The sequence below is a fragment of the Talpa europaea genome (genome assembly GCF_964194135.1).
Source record: "Talpa europaea genome assembly, chromosome: 3".
Taxonomy (NCBI): Eukaryota; Metazoa; Chordata; class Mammalia; order Eulipotyphla; family Talpidae; genus Talpa; species Talpa europaea.
Window position 1 is genome coordinate 107,714,726 of NC_140069.1, and position 12,534 is coordinate 107,727,259.

At 38.1% G+C, this 12,534-nt stretch overlaps 1 protein-coding gene across 1 annotated transcript; it reads left to right on the plus strand.

The window, feature by feature from the left end:
• Positions 1–495: 495 nt before the first annotated feature.
• On the plus strand, positions 496–1,499 carry GPR141 (G protein-coupled receptor 141; the record flags this gene model as incomplete). The annotated part of the gene is made up of 1 exon (XM_084230172.1): positions 496–1,499. The coding sequence occupies one exon, from the start codon at positions 496–498 to the stop codon at positions 1,402–1,404; it is 909 nt and encodes a 302-aa protein (XP_084086298.1). The 3' UTR covers positions 1,405–1,499.
• Between the last annotated feature and the right edge of the window lie 11,035 nt (positions 1,500–12,534).

The following is a 12,534-nucleotide window of genomic DNA, read 5'->3' on the forward strand; positions in this document are numbered from 1 at the left end:
ACCCAATGAAGATTAAGAATCAGTAACTTGGGCCTCCCCAGTGGTGCAGCATGTTGAACGTCACACTGTGGAGCTGTCCGCAGCCTCTGCAGCGCGGGTTCGGCTGGCCGGCAAGAATCCCACATGGCAAGGCGGACCTCTCCTGTCTTGTTCGCTACTCCCCTCAGCAGTGTGTTTTTTCAGTCTGCCTGTTCTGTTCTCCTCTCTGTCTTTGGTGAATCCTCTCACCCTCCCGCGCATCTGGCCTGTGCCCCGGTTCTTGTATAAAAATAAATAAATCTTTAAAAAAAAATCAGTAACTTACCGTGTTTTCATTCTAGAGTACACAGATACTCATATGACATTGTCTTCCTTCTACAGACAGGTAATATTTTTGTCATGTAAACAGATAAATGACAAAGTCACATGGTCAGTGCTAAGAAGGTGATACGGACAAAGTTCTGGAAGTTTATTGGTTGAACTGATGCTTTGTGTCTTCCAGGTAACTTCTGAAGTATGGCTGACCATGGTAATTCCTCCTGTAGTCCTATACTGACACCCCATTTAACCAGACTCTACTGTGCAGTGCTCATCGGAGGGCTGGTGGGCATCATATCTATTTCTTTCCTGCTGGTGAAAATGAACACACGGTCTGTGACCACCACAGCAGTCATCAATCTGGTGGTGGTCCATGGTGTATTTCTGCTGACAGTGCCCTTTCGCTTGACCTACCTCATCAAGCACAGCTGGATGTTTGGGTTGTCTTTTTGCAAAATTGTGAGCTCCATGCTGCACATCCATATGTACCTTACATTCCTGTTCTACGTGGTGATCTTGGTCATCAGGTACCTCACCTTTTTCAAGCACAAGGACAAAGTGGAATTCTACAGAAAACTGCACGCTGTGGCTGCCAGTGCTGGCCTGTGGCTGCTGGTGATTGTTATTGTGGTGCCACTGATTTTTTCTCAGTATGGAACGAAGGAGGTGTACGATGAGCAAGACTGTTTTAAATTTCACAAAGAACTTACTCATGTATACGTGAGAGTCTTCAACTACATGATAGTCATTCTTGTCATTGCCATTGCGGTAATCCTTTTGGTCTTCCAGATCTTCATCATTATCTCAATGGTGCGGAAGCTGCGCCACTCCTTCCTATCCCACCAGGAGTTCTGGGCCCAGTTGAAGAACCTATTTTTTATAGGGGTCATCCTTATCTGCTTTCTTCCCTACCAGTTCTTTAGAATCTACTACCTGCAAGTTCTGGCACACTCAAAAACCTGTAACAATGATGTCTCATTTTATAATGAAATCTTCTTAAGTGTAACAGCTATTAGTTGCTTTGATTTGCTGCTCTTTGTTCTTGGAGGAAGTCATTGGTTTAAGCAAAAGACAATAGACCTATGGAACTGCCTTTTGTGCCGTTAGTTACAAAATAGAGTATTCAGAATTATTTCCTTTACATTGGGAGTGAAATGGTTATTTTATCTCTTAATTAAAACCTTGGCTGTGCATCCAAATAAAATGTTAGATAATTCTTTCTAGTCCTTATATGATCCCTACTATCTCTAACTGATGCCCTTACAAAGACTAATGATGGCCTATGCACGTGGAGTTGCAACACTGAATTATTTCAATACAGAATGTCTACTGGCCCATCCAGATCCCATGGGTCTAATGACTTCTGAGTTTTACTAACTTACTGCAGTTTTCTCAATTTGAAGTAATATTTTCTTAGGTTTTAGATTATACTCTGTGTGCTAGGTCTTTCTTTCCACCTCCCTACTTGATGAGTGCATCTTGGCCATGTTCCAGACACTTGGCCATGTCCATAGACACAAACTATTCGGTTAATCAGATAAGATGGCCCATTCAACTCAGACCCCTGACCAAAAAAAAAAAAAAAAAAAAAAAAGAGGAGAGACTGGGAAGAGTTACCTAGTCTGCAGTAACTTTGTTAAAAAATTAATTATCTTGAAATCAAGAGAAATAAAAAATTCCTGTTATTTATCTAGATTTGTCCTTTGAAAGGTCAAGTTTAAAGATGGAGATCAGTTCCCTCAATAACTCACAAAGATTCTTATCTTACTGAGCATAACTAAAAATGGATAAACTATTCCTCAGAGAATATTTCTGACCAATATGCTGCTAAGCATTAAAATGAGTTCCCTAGAGAAGTGATAAACATTTTTTTTTCCTTTTCTGTTTTTGAAGTTTCTAGCTGCCTTGAGTCACAGCTAATTTAAATTTTCTTTGAGACAGAAAGTTATACTGAAATCTTTAGCATTCCCTTCTACCCATAAAGTTATGCCTTTAAATAAATGAAAACAACATTCTTTTTAAAAAGAATTTTTGAGAAATATATAGAAAACTAAATTAACTTAGACTCCATGGGGTTAGGCTGCATGAAGAATATCCTTTGAATATTTGAGGGAATAATGAATAAATGTATTTGAAGATAATAAAATTGTCATCTTAAAACACTAAACAATTTGAATTTTCTTCCTAAAATCTGAGTATCTTTCTGCCATGTTTCTTGACTTGTGACATGTGACATATTAAATGTTTTTTTATTCAAGAACATCTGTTAATGGCCAAATTAATATTAGTGCATAACCAAGGGGCACTCAGGGCCCCCAGACTTAAGGAGAGCATGCTTTCAAATGGGATCCCACTATCAGCTGCATAAAGAGAAAATAAACATAAAGTGTAGCAGTATAATTTCCATAGAAAGGGGAGGTTGCAGGTTCCCTGCCCCACTCTAGGAAGAGTGAATCTGAACAGCAATGGGAAGCTGAAAGGACTAGGTAGAGGAATTGGGAGGACTTACAAGGGAAGATTTGGATGAGGCATGTGGAACCGAGGGACATGAAAAGAAGAAACTGTTTGCTTCTCACTTGTACCAAGGACTTAGAGGAAAACTTGTGTGAGAGACCTGAGAGGAGGCTGACAGTAGCAGCCTCTGTCTTGACTTGTACATTGATTTTGCTCCTTTCCTTCCCTACTTGCCTGGCCCCTTCTGCCCCTTTCTTATGGCTCCTGCTCAGAAGGTGCCTTAGGCTTGTGGCAAGTTTTCAGGCTTCAGTGGCCCCACTATGGGCTAACCCTGTTTGCCTCGGCACTTACACAAGAGGAGATGAGTAACTTTGGGTGTTTTATCTGCAACTATTATCCTTTCCTCTCTCTATTGCACAATAACTCTATTAAAGCTCTTTTCTAATGAAGGTCTGCACATTAAGAGTATGTTTGTCCTCATGTGGCAGATGACAGAACCCATTTAGAGCATACAAGTTTGGGGCCTCCCCAGTGCCACAGCAGGTTGAGCACTGTGCTGTGAAGCTGTCTGCAGCCTCTGCAGTGCCAGTTCAATTCCCAGCCAGGCAGGGAGATACCCACATGGCATGGCAGACTACTCCTGTCATGCCCACTGCTCCCCTCAGCAGTGTATTTTGGTTGTCTGCCTATTCTGCTCCCCACTCTGTCTCTGGTGAATTCTCTCACCCTCCCACACCTCTGGCCTGTACCCCACCTCTTATATAAAAATAAATAAATCTTAAAAAAATAGAGCATACAAGTTTGGGGGCCTTGGGGTGACCCTCAGTCTGCCTGATACAAAAAGATCTTTAATAGGTTAATGTGTAGAGAGAGGAGAAGAAAGGATATTTCTAGTAGTAGTTTCCCAATAAAACTTTTAAAATTATCCATCCCTTGTGAGTAAATGCCTAGCCTAGTAGGATCAGCCCAAAGGAGAGCCACTGGGGCCCAAAAGCTTGTGACAAATCTACCTTCTGGCAGGGAATAGCAAGAAAGGAATAAGGCAGGTCTCAAAAAGCTGGGGCAAACAAGATCCCACATCAAAATAAAGGTTGCCCTTCTCACCCATGTGTCTCTTTCAACTGTTTCTACATGTCTTTCCTCCACACATCTCCATCCAAGTCCAGGGCGCAGATGAAAACTGAAGCAAGAGCCCTCTGAGTCCTCTTGTGTTCCATGTTTTTGTTTTGTTTTTTTGTTTTTTTTTTTAAAGATTTGTTTATTTATTTATGCATACATACATACATACAAGCACTGGGTACAGTCAGAAGTGCGGGAGGGTGAGAAGATTCACCAGAGCAAGAGCAGGGAACAGAACAGGCAGACTGATGAAATACACTGCTGAGGGGAGCAGTGGATGTGGCAGGAGAGGTCTGTCTTGCCATGTGGGACCCTTGCCCGGTGGCCGGGAATCGAACCAGCGCTGTAGAGGTTGCGGGCAGCTTCGCAGCCCAGTGCTCAACCGCTGTGCCACCAGGGGAGGCCCATGTTTTTGTTTTTTTTTAAAGATTTATTTATTTATGTATACAAGAGCTGGGGTACAGGCCAGAGATGCAGGGGGTGAGAGGATTCACCAGAGACAGAGTGGGGAACACAACAGGCAGACTGACAAAATACATTGCTGAGGGGAGCAGCAGGTGAGACAGGAGAGGTCTGCTGCGCCTGGCTGGCCGGGGATCAAACTCGTGCTGCAGAGGCTGCGCATTGCTTCATAGTGCAGTGCTTAACCCCTTGCACCACCAGGGAGGCCCTTGTGTTCTGTGTTATATAGTTTCATCTGGTTGCTCAGATCTGCCCCTAGTTCCCTAGTCCAAGCACCTCAATAAGTGGGGATGGGAAATATGGTTAACTCCCCTGACATTGATAAATGACTAGGGCTTCCCCACACATCCATATTTCAATTTCCCCTCAAAGTTTCATAGCTTTGTCACTTTTACAAGGAACTGACCCATTCTCACAGTTAATGTTTCAGAAAAGCTGAAGCATTTCATGGTGGGGTTGGGGGGTGGGGGAGGTGTGGTAAAGAACTGCATGTATTAAGGTAATTATTTTCAACAAGGTAAATGTCCTAGAATTTTAATTTATTTCTGAATTTGTTACACACTGTGGATCCACAAATTCATCAAATGAATAAGAAATTCCCCAAGAGTTTCTATAATCACTAAAATCACTGAATCATAGTAACTAGTTTTGAGGAAGAAAAAATAGCACTTTATTGCATACATAAATGACTAATTTCCTATTTTTTCCTGTTTTAAATTTTTATCTGTGCATTTTTAGTTATATTTATTTTTCTTTATTATTTGCTTCCTCCCATATTTTCTTTTTTTGTTTTGAACCATAATATTTTAAGAAAATTTCTAAGACACATTGAAGTTTTAAGAAAATTTGTGACATCTGTAAAATTTGTAGGGAAATAAGGAACTATATAATAAAGTATTAAAATCTTAAAATAATTTTTTGGAATTAAAATCAAATTTACCTTTTGTTTTATTAGGATATAATTGATATTTAGCATTATATTAGTTTCAGTGTACAACATAATGATCCAATATTTGCATATTGTATTTTATATTGCTAAATGATCATTACAGTAATTCAAGTTAACAGGCATCATCATACATAGTTACAACTCTTTTTCTTGTGATGAAAATTTTCAGGACCTACTCTCTTGACTACTTTCAATATACAGCTATCAACTATAGTTAACATGCTATATGGTCATGCCCAAAACACTGGTTTTATAACTGGAAGTTTGTAACTTTTCACCCATTTTGCCCATATCCTGTATCCTGTCTCTAGGCAACCACCAATCTTTTCTCTCCATAAGTTTTGGCATTCTTGTGGTTATTTATTTGGTGTTCTTTTTAGATTCCACATATAAATGAAACCAAATTGTAGTTTTCTTTTACTGTCTGACTTATTTCCCTCAATATGGTGCCCTCAAAACCCATTCATATCACAAATGGTAGAATTTCCATCTTTTTAATGGATGGATAGTATACACATTCATATATATGTATGCATATAGCAGTATATGAACACACATACACACACACATATATATATATTCTTGTCTATTCATCATCAATAGATATTTATGTTGTTTCTGTGTTAACTATCATAACAATACTGCAATAACCATGGGGATGCCTACATTTTTTGAGTTAGTTTTGTTATGTCTCCTTCAGATAAATACCCAGAAGCAAGTTTATCTTCTTCTGTATGTCTTTCTATCATAATGTCTATTAGTTTGTAGACTGTATTTTTCTCTTCTATATTTTACATAGCTTCAGAATATAATTATGCTTTTCTTTGTGTTATTACATATTATAATAAAGGGCCTGCAATAAAGGACTCATATAAATATTATCCAAGATATAGAAATGCAATATTCCATAATATAAAGTATGTTATTCATTAATATTTACAAAATAAACATAAAATTTTAATTTGCCTGTTCTGTGTCTCTAATTGTTACAAAAATAAATCTCATGAAGAGGACATTGACCTTGGAGGTGAATTTTGGATATCCTAATTATAAGTTAGGCTTACTGGCATTTGGTGACTGGGACCAGGGACTTCACAATTTGCCTTGCACACAATTGTTTTCACAATTAAAAATGATCATGTCTTGCTTGGTATTTGAATGTTCTTCTAGATAATCATGAAGCACAATTTTAACTTTTCTCCCAATCTCCATTTAAGCTCTTGATCTATAAAAAGCATGTATTTTGAATCTTAAAGATAGTTAAAGTTGACCAGTCCTGTCTACAGTATTTTTTCACACTCCTTCAGAGAATTCTTTTCAGAAGTGCTCTTTATCTGCCAGATGAGTAGTTCAGGTTACTTTGTTCGTTGTCTTTTCCTCTTTCTCACATATTCCTCAATAATAAGAGATCAACCAGGCTTTGATTTTCTTTGTCAGTGGCTCCTTAACACCTCTTTACTGTTAGATGCTGTTCAAAGCTTCCACTTAAATATCAAGGTTGGGAAACTAATTATGATTCTTGCTGTAGCAGCCTGAGGTAAGGAGAGAAGGTGTGGGAATTATGGAAATCTCTACTGAGCTACAGTTTCTTCCTTATAGTTATTAACACCATAATGTAGAATGGTCAGTCTAGTGCACCCAGAATGCCTCAGGATTGAAAAACCTGTCTTATTCTTGTACACAGATCTTTGAGTAAGTTAGCAGTTCATAATAGGAGGCTCAGTTTCATAGCAAGTCCTTTATCCAGGGAAATGAGAAACATTGCAAGAATGTAGTGAGTCTTCTTTAAATCAAAATATATTCAATGCTATTTTGTGAAATAGTTTTAGTATAATCATAGTATAGTATAGTCATAGTATTTTTTTCTTAAATCACAATACAGTAGATATATGATAAACACTAATTATAGGATATAATTATGTGGCTGGCAATGCTGTGATAGTACAAAGAACCACATTGAGCATTTCTTAATGATGTGTGTGTAACCTTGTATAGAAATTTAACATTCTAGACTTGGGTCCCTTATCTATTAAGTGCTGAATATCTTATGTGTTTGTACTGTGGATACAGGAACATGAAAAAGAATGCAGGGACAGGTATAGTCCCAACTCTGGATTGCATCTGATTTCAAAGCAATACCATATTCTTCTGATTCATTTCTCATAACACAACAAGAAAGAGATGTATTCATATAGTTTGGAACAGGATCTTCCCTGGTGGTTGTGTGAACAGCCCAGAAATAGCTCGAATTTACTGAGTGCTAACTATGTGTAAAATATTATGCAACGGAAATTATTCATTTCTTCTGAAAACAGCAATGAATATAAGAACTAGCGTTGCATCAGACAACACCACACTGTCAAAGAAACAAGAGTCATAGAGTAAGCTGTTATGGCAAAACACTGCTGAGAAGGCAAAACCTGGCCTTTTTATTGATTGAATGATTTTACAGAGTCAGTGCAGGAGAACAAAGAGAAAAAAGTTTGAAGGAAGCGAATGTATGCTTAGGATGTCTAGGCTTTCGGGGAGATGAATCTGAGGATCCAGATTGGTTTTATGGCCCATGTTTGAAGTTTTGAATCAATCTCCCACCACACACTCATGATTCCAATCTTATTAGCAAGGCATTCTACTGATCAGTCTCTGGGACGCAAAGTTACATATCAGTCTATGGCTCCCCAGGCGTTCCTAGTCATGCTTTATGACGTGAACTCATTGTCCCAGGATATTAAGCATCCTGCTCTTTTTTTTTTTTTTTTTTAAAGACTCATCCATCCATGCATACAAGAGCTGGGGCACAGGCCAGAGGCGCAGGGGGTAAGAGGATTCACCAGGAACAGAGCAGGGAGCAGAACAGGCAGACCAACCAAAGTACACTGCTGAGGGGAGCAGCAGTTGAGTCAAGAAAGGCCTGCTGCACCACGTGGGCGGCTCCCCAGCAGGCTAGGAATCAAACTCATGCTGCAGAGGCAGCGGACAGCCTTATAGGTTGTGTCCCAACCCTTGCGCCACCAGGAAGGCCCAGTATCCTGCTTCTGTTTAACTTGAGAGGAACATTTGCAGGGTCGGTAGTTTGCATTCTTTAAGTTTAGGTAATTGATTGACTGAAAAGGCAGAACTGCATAGCCAGAATGGCAGCTTAAGCAGCCCATTGAGCCTAGCAGACCCACAAGCTAGTTTTTTGAGAAGATAAACAAAATAGATAAATCTGTAGCTAGGCTAACAAAGGAAATAAAAGAGAAAACAATGAACAGGACCAGAAATGAAAGAGGAGAATTTACCACAGATGGTACAGAAATAACAAAGAATCGTAAGAGATTACTATGAACAATTATATGCCAATAAAGTCATAGCCTTAAAGAAATACAAACATTTCTAGATCAACTTACTTTACCAAGACTAAATCAAGGAAAAAAAAAAAAAAAGAAAAGTTTAAATAAACTGAATCCAAGCATGGAAATTGAAACAGCAGTTTAAAAACCTGCCCAAAACCAAAAGCCCAGAGCCAAATGGCTTTCCAAGTGAATCCTGCCAAACTTTTAAAGAACTTATAGCCATCTTTCTCAAATTACCCTTTAAAAATCCAAAATGAAGGAACCCTCCCTAATATGGGAGAGTTAATGTAATGGTAACATCAAACCACAGAATGACTGCACAAGAAAAGAAAATTACAGATAGGTATTCCTGATAAACACTGATGCAAAAATCTTTAATAAAATGCTAGCAATAAAAATCAACAATATATCACAAGGACAATACATCATATTGAAAGGATTGGCGCGGTAAATAGAAGGAGAGACAGGTCAAGTTTCTGACAGGTAGGAACCTTATTGCGCCCCGCAGGCGAGGTTCGCAGAGCCCCCATGGGGGGCCACAGAAGTCCATGCCGCTGTCGTGGGGCAATGTCCTTTTATAGGGTGAGGAAAGGTTAGGCTGGAAACTGGGGGTGTGGAACCGAAGTCTTTTTTTTTTTTTTTTCCGTGGTTTCTGGTTGATCGCTATCAGGTCCTGTTTGTGCCTGGTGGAGGCAAAGGTGGAATTTCCTCTGCGGTTTCAAGGCCCCTCCTCATGCCAGCTGCCTGGAGCCCTCACAAGGCCCCCGCACCAACCTTACAATGATCAAGTGGAATTTATCCCAGGGATACAGGGATGCTTTACCATAGATAAATTAGTCAATAAATTATATTATTTCAACACAAGTAAAGATAAAAATCGTATGATTATCAATAGATGCAGAGAAAACATTTGATAACATTCAGCACACCTTCACAATAAGAACTCTAAACAAGATGGGAATACAAGGACCCTACTTCAATATAATAAAGATCTAGGGCCTCTCTGGTGGTGCAAGGGGTTGGGACACAGCCTGGTGGCCTGCCCGCAGCCTCTGCACCGTGGGTTCAATCCCAGCTGGCCGAGGAGCGGCCCACATGAGCAGCAGACCTCTCCTGTCTCCCCAGCTGCTCCCCTCAGCAGCAGTGCATTTCAGTACATCTGCCTGTTCTGTTCCCACTCTGTCTCTGATGGATCCTCACACACACACACACACACACACACACACACACACACACACCCATGCCTCTGGCCTGTACCCCAGTTCTTGTATGCATAAATAAATAAATCTTTGAAAAAATTTAAAAACATCTATGTGGCAAAACAACTGCTAACATAGTACTTAATGGTAAAAAACTGAAAGCCTTTCCTTTAATTAAGATCAGGAACAAGACAGAGATAACTACTGTCACTACTGTTTAATTTAGTATTAAATACTTTGACTAGAGCAATCAGACAAGAAATAAAAGGAACACATGTTGTGAAAGAAAAATTTTAATTATCACCCTTTGCAGATGCATGTAATATTATATTGACAATACCTTCAAGACTCCTTCAATAAGCTCTTAGAAACAATAGATGTATGCAGCAAAATGGTAGCTTACAAAACCAAGAAACAAAACACTCTTGCAGATAGCAAATAGATTATAGGTTTAGATATGAGACTTGTAACAATAATATATATACCAAAAAATTGGCAATATATTCCATAAAATCAATGATAAAGATATTTCTTTGGAAATAAAAGCAAAAAAATAAAACAAATTGGATTACCTCAAATTAAATTTTTTTTACACTGAAAGAAAATATAGGCGGATTAGAAAGACTTCCTACTGGATGAGAAAAAAATGATTACATATTTCATAAGCAACAAGGGGTTAATATTCAAGATATATAGGAAACTTGCAGAATTGAATAATAAAAAAGCAAACAACCCAACTTAAAAAGTAGGCAGCAGATATGGAGACAATTCACCAAAATAGATATTTAGAAGGCCAATAGATCCATGGAAAAATGTTTGCCATTGTTTCTAATAAGGAAATGCAGAATAAATCCACAATGAGATATCTCATACCCATGAGAAAGGCTCATTTTAAAAAGAATCCACCAATAAATACTGGCCAGGATTCAGAGAAAAAGGAATCCTATTTCATTGTTGGTAAGAATGTAAACTGGTACAGCCATTTTGGAAAACTGTCTGAATTTGCCTTCATTAACTAAAAATGGAAATACCAAATGACATACAAATCCCATTCCTGGGCATCTACCCAATGAGTGTGAAGCCATCAAATCAAAAAACTATATGCTCTATCATGCTTATTGTAATTCTATTTATAATAGCTAGGACATGGAAGCAACGTAAGTGCTCACTGATAGAAGATAGTAAGCTCAAGAAAATTTGTTATATACACACTATTCAACCCTAAGGACAGATGAAATGTTGCCACTTATAACAAAATACAAGGAGCTTGAAGAAATATGTAGTAAAGCAAGTCAGAATGACAAAGACAAATATTGGACATTAATATGACAGAAGATTCAACAAAATGAAATGTTCATAAAATCTAGTGAAACTGATAAATGAAGTGAGGTTTCTGAGGTTGAGGGAACGAGGGAGGAGGAAGTGTCAAGGTCATACTATGATTGGTGGTGGGGAAAAAACCCACAAGCATGTCATGTTTCTTGCCTTAAGGACTTTACATACATCATCTGCTATGTATTGCTCACATGTTTCTTCACCGTTTGCCCAGCAAAGTGGTGGTTGTCCTTTAAAACCTATGGGGAATATAATTAAAATGAAAATGCATACATTGTGCAAAAATAAAAAATGATGTAAGAATTGTATAAAATAAAATATTAAAAAAAAAACATTTCCATCAATGCAGAGAAGTCTACCAGTCAGTTATGTTCTAGAATGAGCAAATGAATAATTCATTCCAGGATTACCTTCTCTTAGGAATGTAACAACTTCCATTATTTCTATTATAGCTATAATTCTAAATGCAAATACCTCTGGGAGAGGTATTGGAATGGCTTAAATTCTTACCAAAAAGTAACTGGTTAATGTCAAGAGCCTGAAGATAGCCAGAGTTTAAGAAACCAAGCATTGGACACTGAGTGTAAGAGAGAGAGACAGAGAGAAAGAAAGAGAGAGAGAAAGACAGTGAGAGCGCATGTGTGCATATGTGTGTTGGGGGAGGGAAGGAAGGGAGGACAAAAATAAAATAAAATAAAATAAAATAAAACCTAGAGCGACAGGAGAAGGAAGAGCACAAGGGACTATAGTGATAGTTCATGGGTGATGTTGTGGTGGGAGATTATGGGGACTGCACCTGAAGGGAGGAATCAACTATTGTACAAAAATGAATAATGATGAAAGAAAACAAAAAAAAAAATTAAAAGATAGATAAAACTGGAGTGAATTCTGATTCATTCCTTCAAGAAGAGTTGATAATTCCTTCATCTGTGCAAACTTGCACATTATACCTATGTGTTTTATTTTATACCAATGTGTTTTATTTTATTATGTAATCTTAAAAATGGGCCTGCTGAATTTTAACTGTGGGAAGATTTCCTGAAAAATTAACATTTAATAAAAGTAGTGCTGTGTATACTTTGGAATTCAAAGATATCTGAAAGATTATATATATGGATATTTAAAATATATCCATAGTTAACTCTGATTTATGGTTTGTTTTTATAGCTTCTTGCTGTGCATTTGTACTCTTATGGACTTTAGAAAAGTAACATTGGAAATAGATATTTTATGTTCAAAGAATGTAGGCTGCTTAATCTTGGAAAACATGAATGTAATGGTGAAATTGCCACCTCTGGGGAACAATTAAAAGCACATCTAGAATAATCTTGTGAAGGGAAATTTTTGCAGTGCAAGCTGGGGGATCAATGATGTAAACTCTTAT